Source organism: Vidua macroura, chromosome Z (assembly GCF_024509145.1).
Source record: "Vidua macroura isolate BioBank_ID:100142 chromosome Z, ASM2450914v1, whole genome shotgun sequence".
NCBI classification, from domain to species: Eukaryota; Metazoa; Chordata; class Aves; order Passeriformes; family Viduidae; genus Vidua; species Vidua macroura.
The window spans coordinates 28,992,725-29,007,516 of record NC_071611.1 but is presented as its reverse complement, the minus strand read 5'-3'; the positions used below and the strand labels follow the sequence as shown (position 1 = coordinate 29,007,516).

The window sequence follows — 14,792 nt, the reverse complement described above, 5'->3', positions numbered from 1 at the left end:
ACAATTTTAAGCTGTTAAGATCAGCTGTCACCAGAAAGCTGCCAGATATTTACAGTTTATGATGGATGGATAGAGCAACAATGTTTAAAAAAACCCCCAACTCCTCGTATTAATCTTATTATACTTAACACCTCAACAGCTGAAGAGTGCATGACTGAAATTGTTTTGAAAAAGTGCACTTTTCCAGACTACTTTAATGAGCAACTCGAAACTCTGAAAGACTTCTTGAATATTTGAAGATTGCAGTTGTTGGAAGATGAAGCAGATTTACCATGATTGTAAAGTCAACCTTGTATTAATAATATTAGCTGTGTTTTTGGTAGTTTATGAATGTTGCAACTTTTTACTCGTTGTTTAAATAATATTTAAATGTTTAAATACTGGTTGCTTAAAATTGAACCAGTAACAAGCAATAAGTTAATGACATTTTTTTCTTCCTTGCATATAGGGGACGAAATTCAATATTTAAAATTTTCTCTAACTTGCGGGTAATCTTCACAAGTAGTGTGAAGAAGTTAGTGTTTTCTAAGTCACCTGTTTTGTTCAAATCTATTTACATATGTCTTTTTTTCTAAACCGTATTTCTAATTAGGAGGGTGAAGGCCTTGACTCAGAATAAAGTTGACTGTGTTTTATTTGTTCAGTTTGATCTATTTATAAGGCTGAATATCTGCATTGTGGTGAAGATACTGAACTTGTGCATATGGAAGTGTCTTAGAGGTGTATAGGACCAGGGGAAGAATCATAATTATTGAAATAATCAAAAAGCATTATTCTTGTCAAAACATGTTATTGATAGTAAAATGCACAGAGTAGAGAGTTTGAGCTGACTGACAGCTGCAATTGCATTCAATATACCTGGTTCTTAATGCTTCATCATAGCAATTTGGCACTGATCTCTTAAACTGGAGAGAAGGTTTGTTATATTTTGTGACAGTAGTTTTTGAGACACACAGGGCCTCAAGGGCAAGAGTCTCTGGTCCATTAAATGCTTTATGTTATTGCAGTGGAATGAAGTAGCCCTAAAACCAGCGCAACTTGAACTGGCCAGAGGAGGATTTCATGTAGGGCAAGGGCAGAAGAGCACAGTGGGATCCTCCGGGGCAGAGCTGGTGACTGAGAACCATGCAGAGTTGTAGCGAAGGCATCTTTTTCTCTTTGTAACGCCCCAGGTGCTTGCCTGCTAAGGATGTGATCCACAGGTCCTGACCGTGCTAAGTTTTACCTTCAGCAGTCTGCATGCATTGGATGCTGAACAGTGGAACTAGGGCAGACAGGTCTTCTGGGTCTTCTACTGAGGCTTTCAGAAAGGAAACACTGATTTGCCAGAAAACTGAAGTTGATGCGGGTCATTTGGAGTTTAACTGGAGCGTTGCAAGCCTGAAGAATGAAATACTTTTGGTTTAGTATCATTTGTCCCTGTTTAAAGTGGCTGTGACAAAAACAGCTGGAACGGGCAGAGTAAAAGTGTTGTCTTTAACTTTTTAGTACAAATAGTGTTTTGTATACCTAGGAAATAAATGATTTCTCGAATCTAAGCTATAAGCTAGACCTAAGCCCTATGCAGAGTGTGTTTATGCTTTTCCCACCTGTTTTGTGTAGAGCCAGTTGTGGAGTATGCTGTACTACTGTGAAGCTAGCGTCATGTTGTTGAGCCTTCTCAGGAGGGAGAAAGTCTGTAGGGACACAGTCCATAATCTGTTCAGGCTGTGGGAAAATCTTTGGGACAGGTGAGCCTTAAGTAATACCAAAAAAATCATGTAGGAGCTGTAATAATTTAGTGTGATCTGAGAGAGAAAAACATGCTTCAGTTTACTACATTTTAGGTTACTTTTTTTTTCTTGGACGTACTCCAGCTGGAGAAGCATGAGAGAAGTGACCTTTTGTTTTAACATCATGGTTGTAATAGATAGGAAAAATGAGGATAGAAATATTATCCAGGAAGGATATTTGTTTTATTTCAGTACTTCTTTTGTTTATGTGTATACTGTTTTAAAATCCAGCCTTAGAAATGCAACATTTTGTAAATTGTCTTGTATTAATTACATACAAGTGGTTTTGCTTTATTTTTTTATGTTATATGGGGTGGTCTTGGCACTTTTTAACATCTTTAACAGTGAGCCACTATTCTTTTAGAGCTTCATTTGATAGTCAAAAGTAGTCCTTCAGCACGGCATGCATGAGAATGTGCCAAGAGACTAATGTGACTTCAAGTGTCTACAGAAGCCAGTGCCTCTTATTTACGCTGCTGTTACAATGATAAACTACAACCAAAACACTCCTGTTGAATAAAACAAACAAAAAAAAAAACCCCACACAGATTCATAGGAAACAAATTTAAAGTACATGTTGCAGCTCAAACCCATGTACGACTTGTTCCTACCGTTTGGCAGCTTTCCCACAAGCATTGTCTATTACAATATGACAGTGCCTACCATTATAAGTAAAGTTACATGTTAGAAATAGAACACAATGACATTGTAAATATTAAAGAAAAAAACCACAAAGGGAAGTACGTGGGTTCTAACTTGTGGTAACATTTTGTTCATGATGAATGTGACATCTTAAATGGAGGGGAATTACTCAGCTTCATAATGCAATATTGTATGCAGGTGTAACTGTTCTTTTGTACGTAAGTACATGTTATGCTAAAAGATGTTGTTTTGAATTGCAAATTCTGAACAGTTGCTGGAACTTCCTAGGAAGTATGAGAATTTGTTACCAAGGTCCGTAATCCTGCTCTCCTATGCCTTTGCATTATGATGTCTAATTGCATTGTTTCACACTATTTTTTCCTTCCTCATTCAGTGAACAGGATGGGCGGTACTCAGGAATCGAGCTGCTAGTTGATATTTTAGTCCTTATCATTCAGTTAGCAGCCCAGGCTTTATTTACTGCACACCATTTAAAACTCTTTAAAGAATACATAATTATTCATTCCCTTATGGCCTTTTATCTAAGGTGCCTGGCTGAACTATTTTTGTCAAGTTGATTCTATTCTTATATGTGTTTTCTGGTCAATAGCTATAGCTTTATTTGCTGTGTGAAATAAATGCATGTGCACATACACAGATTGCATATATGTAGTTTATTTACTTCTGAAAGAGAATTTTTCAGTTACTCCCTTTGATAACTTCTAGAATGGAAACAGAGTGTCTGTTACATACTTTAAAACAGCTTTTTGTGAGGTTATTGTAAGTAAACATTAAAAAAATACATTTAAATTACTAAATGCATCCAACCACAGAAGTTGAACCATTCGCATTGTCCTGGTTTAGGGCAAATTTGGGAGAAAACCTGCAAAAAGGGTTCCTCTAGAAAGCAGTTTTAAGCGGGCTCTCCCCCAGCTGGTTCTGGAAAAAGATTTCTGTGGAGAATAGTGGAAAAACCTGTTTATTTAATAGGCAGAGCATTCACCAGCACAAAAATTGAAAAATATTAAACAATAAAACCACTTGCCAATCTGAAGAGATGATAAACTCAGACAGTCCTTTCTGTGAGCTGCAGCTCGACTCACTCAGTCTCTTATCAGCCCCTTCAGTGCTGGAAATGCCACAGCCCAGGCCGGGCCCAGTGGACCGCAGGTGGGAGCTGCCGGTACTCTTCTGGGTGTTCGTCCAGAGCAGGTTTGAATAGGTCCAAAGAAAAGGAACAACCACAGTCCAGGGAACTTCTCTGCATCAGCTAGCTAAAAACTAACTAAAAGCAAAGGAGAGCTCTGTCCTGCTGTCTTGTCTGTCCATCTGCAGACAACACAGTCTAGGAGCAGGAATGTGGAGGAGTGAGTGCAGTTTTCTGAAAACGAACTCCATGCTTCTTCTCTTCCACCTCTTTGCCCTCAGAACCAGTTTTAAAGGGGCAAAACTTATTTCTGAGCTAAACAGACAAATAGGGATACAATTCAGCATCATAAAGTCACCCCAGGACACACATATGCAACCTTACTTTTCAACAAGGATGATGCCCTTCAACTTCAAATGTATCTTGACTGTATATCCTCTGGGTCAGATAAGTTGTCCTTTTATTTGAATGCAGTTGATTCTCTCTGCTGGGCATGATTGCAAAGATAATGCTTAACTAATGTAGCATTCAGGTTCATGTGAGAAATGAAAAGAAATTAGGGTAATTGAACATTTGAACAGATTGCCTGGAGAAGTTGTGGGTGTCCATCTTTGCAAAATGTTCAGAATTATGTTCAAAATCCAGCTGGATGTAGTTTTGAGTAATTTGTTGCAATTGCCTCTGCTGTGAGTAGGCTGGGCCAGAGGATCTCCAGAGATGCCTTCCAGCCTCAGCTGTGCTGTGACTTATACAATAGATGATAATATATGTATTGTGGTATATATATTTTGCTTGTTTCTGATGGACAAAACTTTATGGGTCTTGTGGCTTTCTTCTACACTAAAATAACAGAAAAATGTTTGTTTTGCGGTTTCCATTTGACTAGCAGGGTATATCAATCCCATAAAAAGTTGTTTAACTGTTAACTGTATTTTGACTATTTAACTCTTCTGAGCAAAAGCTGTAGTAAAGTTTAACAGTGGTGTTTCTGTTGTTATGCTAGTACTTTGCAGAAGATTGTAATAAATTCTAATTATTTATTGTGGATCAAACTTTTATGTACTTAATGTTTTCTGGGTTTAAGAATATAGTGTAGAAAGCTTGGTGGCAATGGTCACCTGTTCAGCTTGTGATCCTGTTGTTAACAACTTCTGTGAATTATGAGTATTGCAAAGAACTTTATCTTTGTCAGTGAGTCTTGCAAATTTTAATAGTGTTGCCAGTGCATCATAGCTGACTGTCTTTTCCATAAGATCTGTCTATTGCTTGAAATACTTTAATGTTGCTGCTACAAAAAGATATAGACTTTTCCAAATACTAATGTTAATATTTCAAATAAGAAAGGAAGGTGGTACATGTAACATCTTTTACTGTCCCAATATACCACTTTTGTCTCTCTGCTACTGATGGGATGAGAGGAGTGTGATACTTGTCTCAAATAGACCACCTCCAATTAAAATATTTTATTGCTAATACACTGTAACTTTTTTCTGTTGCAGAAAGAGTTGAGCCTTCCAAGAAGAGGAAGTTTGTGAGTATATGAAGTTTTTCGCTATTGTGCTTAGATTGTAGTATGTATTTTTGACAGTTTTAGAGTAGACTAGTTTTCAGGGCAGTTAGAATGGAGGTTAAATATGGCAGTTGTTCTGCCTGAGAATACATACAAAGAAATGAAAATTCTAAATGAAAACCTGTGAGCTGTACAGTCACCATTTTTATGTCCATCTTTTAGAGAAACTATTGTGAGGGATTTCCAAAGGGATGAAAAATCCTTAGGTTCAGGGTTTTGTTTTCTATTAAAGATTTTTCTTCTTAACAATCAAGGAAGAAACACACTTTCTTTGTGAATAATATAAAAGAAACTTGTCATGCTTAAAGAACTCCGTGAACAGTCCTGTGGATGAGAAGGTAGGAAAAAAGAATAGATGAGTTTTACTAGATGTATAGGATCATTAAGCTACTATTTTGATTATGGAAATAAAGACTATATATTCTTGTATAAATTGTTACTTAGTTATAATAATATATACTCAGATGCTGAGTTCAACTGTGCTTTGCTTGGATTTCTATACCTTGGCTTTGATGCTCCAGTTGTTTAAAGCTGTTTGTTTTTAAAGCTTGTATTTTTTATTTGCATCTGTCTCATTTCTTATTCTGTATTAGTAACTTGTTCAGAAAGTATTGGGATAAGTATATCACAAAATGTCTTAAGAAGCAAACTCTGTTCACTTACTGCTTTCTTTCAAAAATAATACTATAAGATGATCTGTAGATTATTGGTGACAATTTTGATTAAAACCTGTGCCCTTACATGAGAGGCCGGTTACTTGGTCTCAACTTGATAGTGCTTTGTAGGTTTTAGTGATAGTAGATGAATATATAGAAATATGTGAACAACTGAAACTGTAACTGCTGGGAAAGTGCAGTGAAGTGCTCTGTTGTTCTGACTCAAAGAGCATACCAGAAGTCTGTACTTAATAGGATGTCTGCTGTGTTGGGAAAAAATCTTGTTTTAGGTTTGGACTCATGAGAATTCTTGTGGGACACACTAAGCAAACCCATTCTGAAAGAAAAGTCAAGAAAATAGAAAACAAATTTCCTGCCAAGTATTTAAGTATTTCAGTGACAGAGGGAAAAACAGTTAAAGAAAATTATTTTTGGTGCATTCTTTTGGTGTCCTTGCTGCTTTATATTAACCTGAAACTGTTGTGTGGGTACAAGACTACCTCTGTTAAAGTTAATGGCTAAACTGCTGTTCGCTGCAGCCAGAGCAGAAAGTGGCTCTTGGAACTTGATCTTGCTTACTCTTTCTAGGATGTTTGACATTGAATGTTATAAGTTAGTTTACCCCAAATCTGAAAAATGACTGCATCACAATCACCTCAGTTGCATTCATATACATACTAGTTTAGCTGATCACTGAGATACTAGTGTGCTTTCTGTGTTGAGGCTTTATTAAAATGTAGTAGAGAACACCATTGTGACAGCATAATCATATCCAGTTATTAAAGTGCTTAGGTTTCTGCAGATGGTTGTAGTGGGTTGACCCTGGCTGGGTGCCTGGCACCCACCAAAGCTTCTCTGTCATTCCCTTCTGCAACTCAACAGAAGCGAGATAATGCAATGAAGGGTTCATGCGAATGGTAAGGTAAGGTAAGGTAAGGTAAGGTAAGGTAAGGTAAGGTAAGGTAAGGTAAGGTAAGGTAAGGTAAGGTAAGGTAAGGTAAGGTAAGGATGGGGAGAGATCACTCACCAAATACTGTCACAGGCCATACAGACTTGAATTGGGAATACTGATTGAATTTATTACTAAAAGAACCAGGATAATGAGAAGTAAAATAAATATTAAGAACACCCTCTCATACCACTCCATCCTTCTCAGGCTCTACCTTTTCCCTCTCAGTGGCACAGAGAGACAGGGAATGGAGGTTATGGTTAGTTCATCACATTGTTTCTGCTGCTGCTCAGGGAAAGGAGTTCTTCCTCTACTCTAGCCTGAGGTCTCCTGCATGGGAGACAGTTCTCCATGAACTTCTTTAGTGTGAGTCCATCCCATAAGCAGCAGTTCTGCATGAACTGCTCCAGTGTGAGTCTCTTTCCACAAGGTGCCATCCTTCAGGCACAGCCTGCTCCAGTGTGGGTCCCCCACAGGGTCACAAGTCCTACCAGGACCCTGCTCCAGCACAGGCCTCCCACGGATCACAATCTTATCTCAGGCATCCACCTGCTCCAGGGGCTGCAGGTGGATCTCTGCATCCCCTGGGACCTCCATGGGCTGCAGGGTCACAGCTGCAGGGCCATGGTCTCACCCTGGGCTGCAGGGGAACATCAGCTCTGGTGCCTGGAGCACCTTCTCTCTCTCCTTCACCAACCTGGGTGTCTGCAAGGCTGTTCCTCTCACGTATTGTCACACTGCTCTTCTCTGGCTGCAATTACAACTGTGCAATAACTTTTTTTCCTTCTTAAATCTGTTATCACAGAGCTGTTAACGTAATTTCATTGGCCCAGCCTTGGTGAATGGCAGGTCTGTATTGGAGTCACCTGGCATTGGATCTGCCAGACACAGAGAAAGCTTCTCCCAGTAGCCACCTTCTAGCTCCCCTGCTACTAAAACCTGGCCATGCAAACCCAAACAATGGTATTTTAAAATTACTTTAATAGTGCTTAATTAAAAGGGCTCAGACTCCTGAGGTTAGCAGTAGTTGTGACATTGGGGTTATGTGCATGGGCTGTGTTGATTGCTGTATTTGTATATTATATAAATGTTGACATGAAGATTGAATTTCAGAATGTGAAAAGTCCTATGTTTTGGTTTATGTAGACATCTAGAGATCCTGAACAGTTCCAGGCAGGCACATCTCACACTGTCTTTTGGGGCTTCAGGCCCAATGTCATGACAAGGACGCAGGTTTGAACAGGACAGGGAGAGCTATTTCAAGGGTGAGCAATCTTAGCGTAGTTGGCACAAACTGAGATAAAGAGTTGTGGTTGGCTGAGAAGTGATCTTCTCCATGCTTGGAGCACCCCCTGGCTGTGTTGGCTGAACTCTTTCTCCAGACACAGGCAGAATTGATCCAGGTTGCAACTAGCTTCATGCAGTTTCTTCAGCATGTTAAATTGCCCAGCTGCACAAATGCTTCTTTCTGGCAGCAGGGTGTGGTGGCTTGGAGGCAGGATGAATAGATGGGAGCGTTCTCTCGGGCTGAGAGAACTCTCAGCAGCAAAAAGACTTTATATAAGCTTATCCTGGTTGTAAATCTGCATGGCTGGTATCCCAGTTTGGAAGTCCATTGGAAAACTGAATAGGAGTATATTTTCGCACACTGCTACAATGGGGATGGGTTATTTATATCTTGGTAGAATATTTGTATTGATTTGTTTATTTTCACCAAACACTTCCAACCCTAACCTGAGCTCAGCTGGTTAGATCATGCTATGATAACACCAAGGTTGTGGGTTTGATCCCTGTATGAGCTGTTCACTTAAGAGTTGACTTGATAATCCTTGTGGGTCCCTTCCAGCTCAGACTATTCTGTGATTCTGTAATATCAAGGAAGGTACTTGTGCTTAATATTAAACCAGACTCAGAAATACAGATTTAATTTGATCAGAATTAAATGTTGCTATTTGTGAAGCACACAGATCCTCTTATGAACGAGCGAATGCCTGATAGCATTTACACATCCCTATCCATTAGACATTCATAGTATATAGTGCAAGTAGGTAGCCACAGATGGCCTCTCAGTGTGTGTTAAGCAGATGAGTTTACATGACCGAATTTAAGATGTGAGTGTCCTTATCCTGATTTGTTTCTTTACATACTGGCAGTATTCAGAAAAATTAAAACTTTTTATAGACAGAAGGCACAAACTCAAAGGTTGTGGCAAAAAAATTGCGCTCAGCTTTAAGTAGGTACATTCTGGTTTAAAATGGCCTTCTAAAAGAAAATTTACAATAGGCTTCTCTGAGGTCGAGAGGAGCCTTCAGTAACAGCAATAAATGAGAAGAAGTGAATAAATAGAAGCAGTTTCTCCTTTCATTAGAGCCTCAGTGCTTAAAGTACATACCCTAGAAGCAAAATTCCTTACTTCTCCAGACTAAATCTGTTTTCTTTCTGTCTTATTTTGTTTATTTTTTCAGTTTCTGTTAGATTTGGAGATGCATTGCTTTGATGTATTTATTTTTGCTGCATCTGTCCTTCTCCTTAGAGTTCAGAAACTAACTTCCGTAATTCTAAAATATGGACTCAAGTTCAGTACTAGCTTCAAGTTCAGTATATAATCTGCTTGTACAAATGTCAAAGTCGGTCACAGAATTTTCATAAAATTAATTTATGCATTTCAATGAAACAGTTGATACCCTTGGATATAGGAGCATAAGATTGTGGCCAGCCAAGAATTCAAGAGAAACAGTAGTTAAAACCACTGTTTGCTTAGGTGCTTGATTAAGTAAGTTTCAAGAAACACAAAAACAATTTTGTAAAAAAAGTTTTTTTATCAGTGAAAAATATGGACTGTTGGTTGCCCTTAGGGGAAAAATGGGAATGATTAGTAGTGTGGAAAAATAAAAGAAAAATAGCTCTGAGGCTTGTGTCATGTAGGTGGACAAAACTGGAATTTGTTTGACAGTTTCTGTGTGCATATATACAGATGTACATAGAATAGATGTACATAGATGTAGATAGACATCTACATAATAAAAAATCAGCTGTGTTCATGGGTGACCTGTTATCTTATATTTGGAGAGTGGAGTAGATTAATTATTGTTGCCAGGTAATGAATTTCTCCATTCTAGTATGGATGGATTGTGCTCCAGCAGATATTCTCCACAGCCTGTGTTTGATTCTCAAATTGCATATTTTCCAGTGTCATTACTAGCATTGTTTCTATCCTCAGCTTTCAAGGGCTTTCTACTCCTGTCACTGAGTGGAATTCTTTTTCCACTGCATCTTTTGGATTCCTTGTGATTGACAGTGAAAAACTTGGTTATGTCTTTTGTATAATTTAGGAGCCAACAGTTACTATAACATGACCCTTTTCCCTCACAATCTTGCTTACTTCAACCTCCATAGATTCTGTGCAAGTGTGCTGCCCATTGTCTGTGTTTCCTTCTTTTAAAGTTGTGCTGGTCTACCAGGGAAATTTGTGGCTCCTGCAGTGTGCTGGGTAACCTTGTTGGTACCTTCTTGTTGTCAGTGCATGGTCTTCTGCAAAGAGGTCCTTTGTGTTGTGGAGAACACAGGCTTGATTTAGATGTAAACAACATATCCCTTGGTATTTTATTGCTGTTAGATGTGTCCTTGGCTAACAGTACAGGCCATTCTGTTTATTGTTGTTCTGTTTTGGGGTTTTTGGTGTTTGCTCACAAAAATTTGCATCCCTTCTTTGTTTACACTAATATTAATATTATTATGTATGTCTGCAGTTGTCTCTGGACTCAGATTTTAATAGTATATCTGTAGATTTTATCCACTTATGTCCTCTTTTATGATTTATACATCACGTGTTAGAAAAAGGAATGATCTGTGTTAATGTAATTCATCGTGTCCCTTTTCAGTGAAAAATTATGTATACTATGTTGAGAGTATTTTAAAGTTTTATAGTACCTTTTTACTGGTAAATTTATGCTCACCTATTTTTGTGTGTGTACATGTACGCAACCTTTATCTACACATGCAAAAAAAAGTCAGGTAGTGATGGTGATGACTTTTTTTGTTCATTTGAAAACTATTCAGCTACATAACAAAATTCTTAAAATAACCTCCTCCCTGGAGAAATGATACTCATAATATAAGGTGATGATGCTTTATAGCTTAATTGTGTAACATTGCATTAATCTGCTGTTGTACTGTAACTGCTGTGGTGTCTTAAGTAATGTAAAGTGACCAGGTACCATGTTTCTCCACAGTGTGCTGGGTGTGCTGTGCCCTATTGGAATTTTGTTTCAGCTACTTAGGCAAGGACAGGACCAGGGTCAAGAATGAAAATTAATCTTATGTAGTTCTTTATCAAAAAGGTGATCAAACTTAAGCAACAGCAAAAAAGCAAAATTAAATCAGCCTCTAGGGTCTAGGGTCAAGCTATGGTTCTGTAGGCATGCTGCAGATTTTCAGGATGGGAGAGTCACATGATTCTTGGTAGACGCAAAGAAAATTGAATATCTGGATGCCTCCAAGCTTTGCCTAAAGTAAAAAAATGTTTGTGCAGTAGGGTAGTTTAAAATATTTTTATACATGTTAAAAATTATTCTATAATGCATGAGGTTCAACCTGGTTTGAGGGCCAGATCTCATGGCTAATGGGTTACTGGTGATCTGAAAGCAGGTGCCAAGGTGCTAAAATAACTGAATCTCTACAAACAAATAGCAGTAAAGGTCTCATCCGTTCACTGCTAAAACTTCAATAGTCAACATGTCAAAATGAATCACAAAAGAGTAATGGGATGGAGGCCTGAAAAAATGTTTATCCTAATATTCTTGATTGTCCCATGTGACAGTCTCTTCTGCTTTACAGTCTTTCTCACTGAACTGCTCGCTCTGTGTCCAGGTTCTGCCCTTATATCCTGCTTTACCTGTTGAACTAGCAGTTGGTGGTGTTTGCAGTATTTCTTTGTACATTGAATCAGCAAAGCTTAGGGCAAGAGTGTACAGAAAATGCTTCGGGGAATTTAATGGCTGGAAATGGAATGGCTCAGTATGAGACACTGAAGCAAGGGAGTATTGATTTCTGAGCATCAGGGTGGGGTCTAGGGGTAGCATAGTGTGTGAGTGCAATAGCTGTGTGATTAACTTCTGTCTGGCATTGGCAAATGTGATGGATGTATATAAGCATTTTTAAATCAGCATTGGCTGCGTTTTCTTGTTTGTTTTGTGAACAGAAGTTGCATTCTCAGTGAGTAGAATTATTTTGTCTTTGATTTTGTTCCAGTAAAGTTTCAAAACTCTATCACATACACAAAAAGAACAAATGACCATATAACCACCTGTTTTATTCTGCTGCCTGAGAAAGTATTTACGCATTGAGAAAACTGGCAGAAGAACATCATGTGGGTAATCACTACTAGTCAGCACACCTTGAATTTCTAATACTAAACCTTGAAAACCTGACATACTGAGGCAGCTTCTTGTTCACTGTTTTTTTTTTCCCCAGTGTCATTAATTTCAGAAAGTTCAGTTTTCTTCAGTTTAAAAATGTCTGAAATTTGTTTAAAAAACATTGCAATGTCCTGATGAATTGCATGATCTAGGGTGCTGTATGCTGTATTGATGAATTGATTTTTTTTTTCCTACACTGATGCTACAAAGTTTTGAATAATTTCTTAATCTACAGAGGGAACTTCCTGAGGCTGTGCAATTCCTAGTGTGCACACATTTACTTAGGGTCTGTAGGACTGGGGTCTTGGTGAGGCTCTGGGAGGAGTACACAATGGCTTGATGAACCTATGCTGTGCTTAAAGAATTATAATGAGAGACTGCTTTCCCCCCCCCCCCCCCCCCTTCTTTATTTCTTTTTTGTTTCTTTGTTTTGCTTGTTTGTTTGTTTTTTGATGGGGGTTAAGGATGAGGTATTGACTACAAATAAATGTTTGCTTTTACCTTAAGAAAAGAAGCATTCAGGTTTTTCTGGACAATATGTTGTTTCCTCTGGTGCCCATAGTATCACCTGTATTCTAAATATTTGCCCTCAGAAAAAAAGAGGCAGTTGCTGAACATCAGGAATCTGCCTGCCTTGCATCTTCAGTTAGGCATTCTGCCATTATAGATTTTCCCCTTGAAATTTTCAATATTATTGCCATTCCATTATGTAAAGTATAGGCTGACTTTCTATAGATCTCATGAATAACAATCATTAAATCCCAGTGAACCACTTCTGGTTTGTCTCAGAGGAGAAGGGAAGTATTTTCCATCTCTTTCCTATGAAATACAGACTTCAACATTTTTTATTATTGTCAGTATTCTAAACCTGTACTGTTGCTTATCATAAAGGACATTAGTGTGTTTATTACCTCCAGTTATGTGTCCATAGACAGACTTGAAAGTTTCAAAGCAGACAGTGTGGCAGCAGGGCCTCTGTTAGGCATAGCTGGGAGTGTACCTGCTCTATAATTAGGTTGTACTGGCTGCACATAACATTTGTAAACATAGTGTTTGTGGCTGTGGCCATTCTTGCCCCTATCACCACTTCTGACCCTGTCTAAAACTTCTGGATCCTTTTAATTTCCTTCTGCTCTACTATCTGCTGCCTCCCTTCCCCCTGGGAGTTATGTGTCATATTAACTGTCTTACAAGGTTTTGTTGACTGAATGCAGTCCTTCTCATGCTCTGTTTTGCTGGAGGTTTTCCATTTGTCTTTTCAACGTTTGTGTTAAGCCAAGTGCCTTCCTTGCAGGCATGATCTCTGGGATAGAGCAGTGTAGAGCTAGGGCAGAGTTCCTGACACAGGTTCAGGCTCGCAGAATTCACTCTGTGATTGTAGTTTTCATATGGGGATAGGCGTGCCAAGAACCTGGTTGCCCAATGCTTTGTGAATGGGAGGATGGGTGATGGCTCCTGGGAGTAAGTTGAGGGGCAGGCAGCACATGTGGTTTTTGCAGAGGGGTTGATGGCTCACCAAAAGACTGGACCTTGCAGGAAACTGAGCAGGTTACTTCAGCCAAAAGCATGGGCAGCAGGAAGGTGGGTGGCCTCTGTGGCCGTCTGAAAAGGAAAATGGGGGTTGGATAGCAGCAGGACAGAGGTCTTCTTTTGTAGGTTTGGAGAAGGAAAATATTGCATTGGCATGATACCATTCTGTTCCATAATCAAAGAGCACTGCCTCTATATGGTCTTTAACGAGTCTTTGCTCACTGAGTCAAGGCAGCAGCCAACCTGGCATTAGCACACATTCCTTCCGTCTATATGCTCTTCTCTGCCATCTCTGTCCTATTGTTTTTTCTCCTAAATATTGTAGGGTTTCTGCTTCTCTGTTACAATTTTTCCTAGCAAGCCAGTCAAGCTTAAACCTGTGAGGTTTAATGAGGTATATTGCAGCAGATCTCACAGGCATGTGAAAAGGTCAGAAAGGGTACTGGGGATAAGTGGATCCACATTATTGTCGTGCTTGCCTGAAAAGGGTAGCAGATAACTGCCACAGGGACCAAGTGAGTCTAAACAGCTGACATAGGGAATTTCTTACTTTATATTCATTGTGTGTTGACTGCCACAGTGCAAAAGGCAGTGTAATTGCATATAATCACATTTCCTCAAATCCCAGTGGCTTCACTCATGAATGTTTAGAGTGGTCATGCCCCTGAGCAATGAAGACAAGCATGGTATTGGAGACAAACATGCTATTGCAGGTGCTCCTGACACGGGGCTGAGTGTGCTGCTGTAAACAAGCAAGTTCCTGCTGTTCTAGCCTGAGTGGAAAAGCTCTCTTGTGCCTTTGTAAAATTTGTGCAGGGAATATGGACATTGGGAATGCTTTTTTTCCCCTTTGCTACGTGGTACTACTTACCATCAGGTGACTGGACACATACTACTTGCAACACTTCAACACAGTATATGATGGAAACAGTATTAAATCAGCCATGTTTATATTCATGTGTAGATATGGCCTTGAGACCCAGCCTCAGCTGTTCTGTAGTTCTTCTTAGTATCATTGAGATGCTGCTGAAAATGAGCTTTTACAGATCATTGTCATATTTTGTGAATGCTTGTCTCCTAGATTCTGGTAGGAAAAATGTAAAATGTTT

General features: G+C 38.9%; 1 protein-coding gene across 1 annotated transcript in view; it reads left to right on the top strand.

Moving 5' to 3' along the window:
- MAST4 (microtubule associated serine/threonine kinase family member 4) overlaps positions 1–14,792 on the top strand; it is a 292,007-nt gene that overhangs the window by 139,825 nt on the left and 137,390 nt on the right. The window contains exon 5 of the mRNA XM_054002715.1: positions 5,061–5,092. Within this exon, the coding sequence (XP_053858690.1) occupies positions 5,061–5,092 (32 nt within the window). The remainder of the gene's footprint in view (positions 1–5,060; positions 5,093–14,792) is intronic.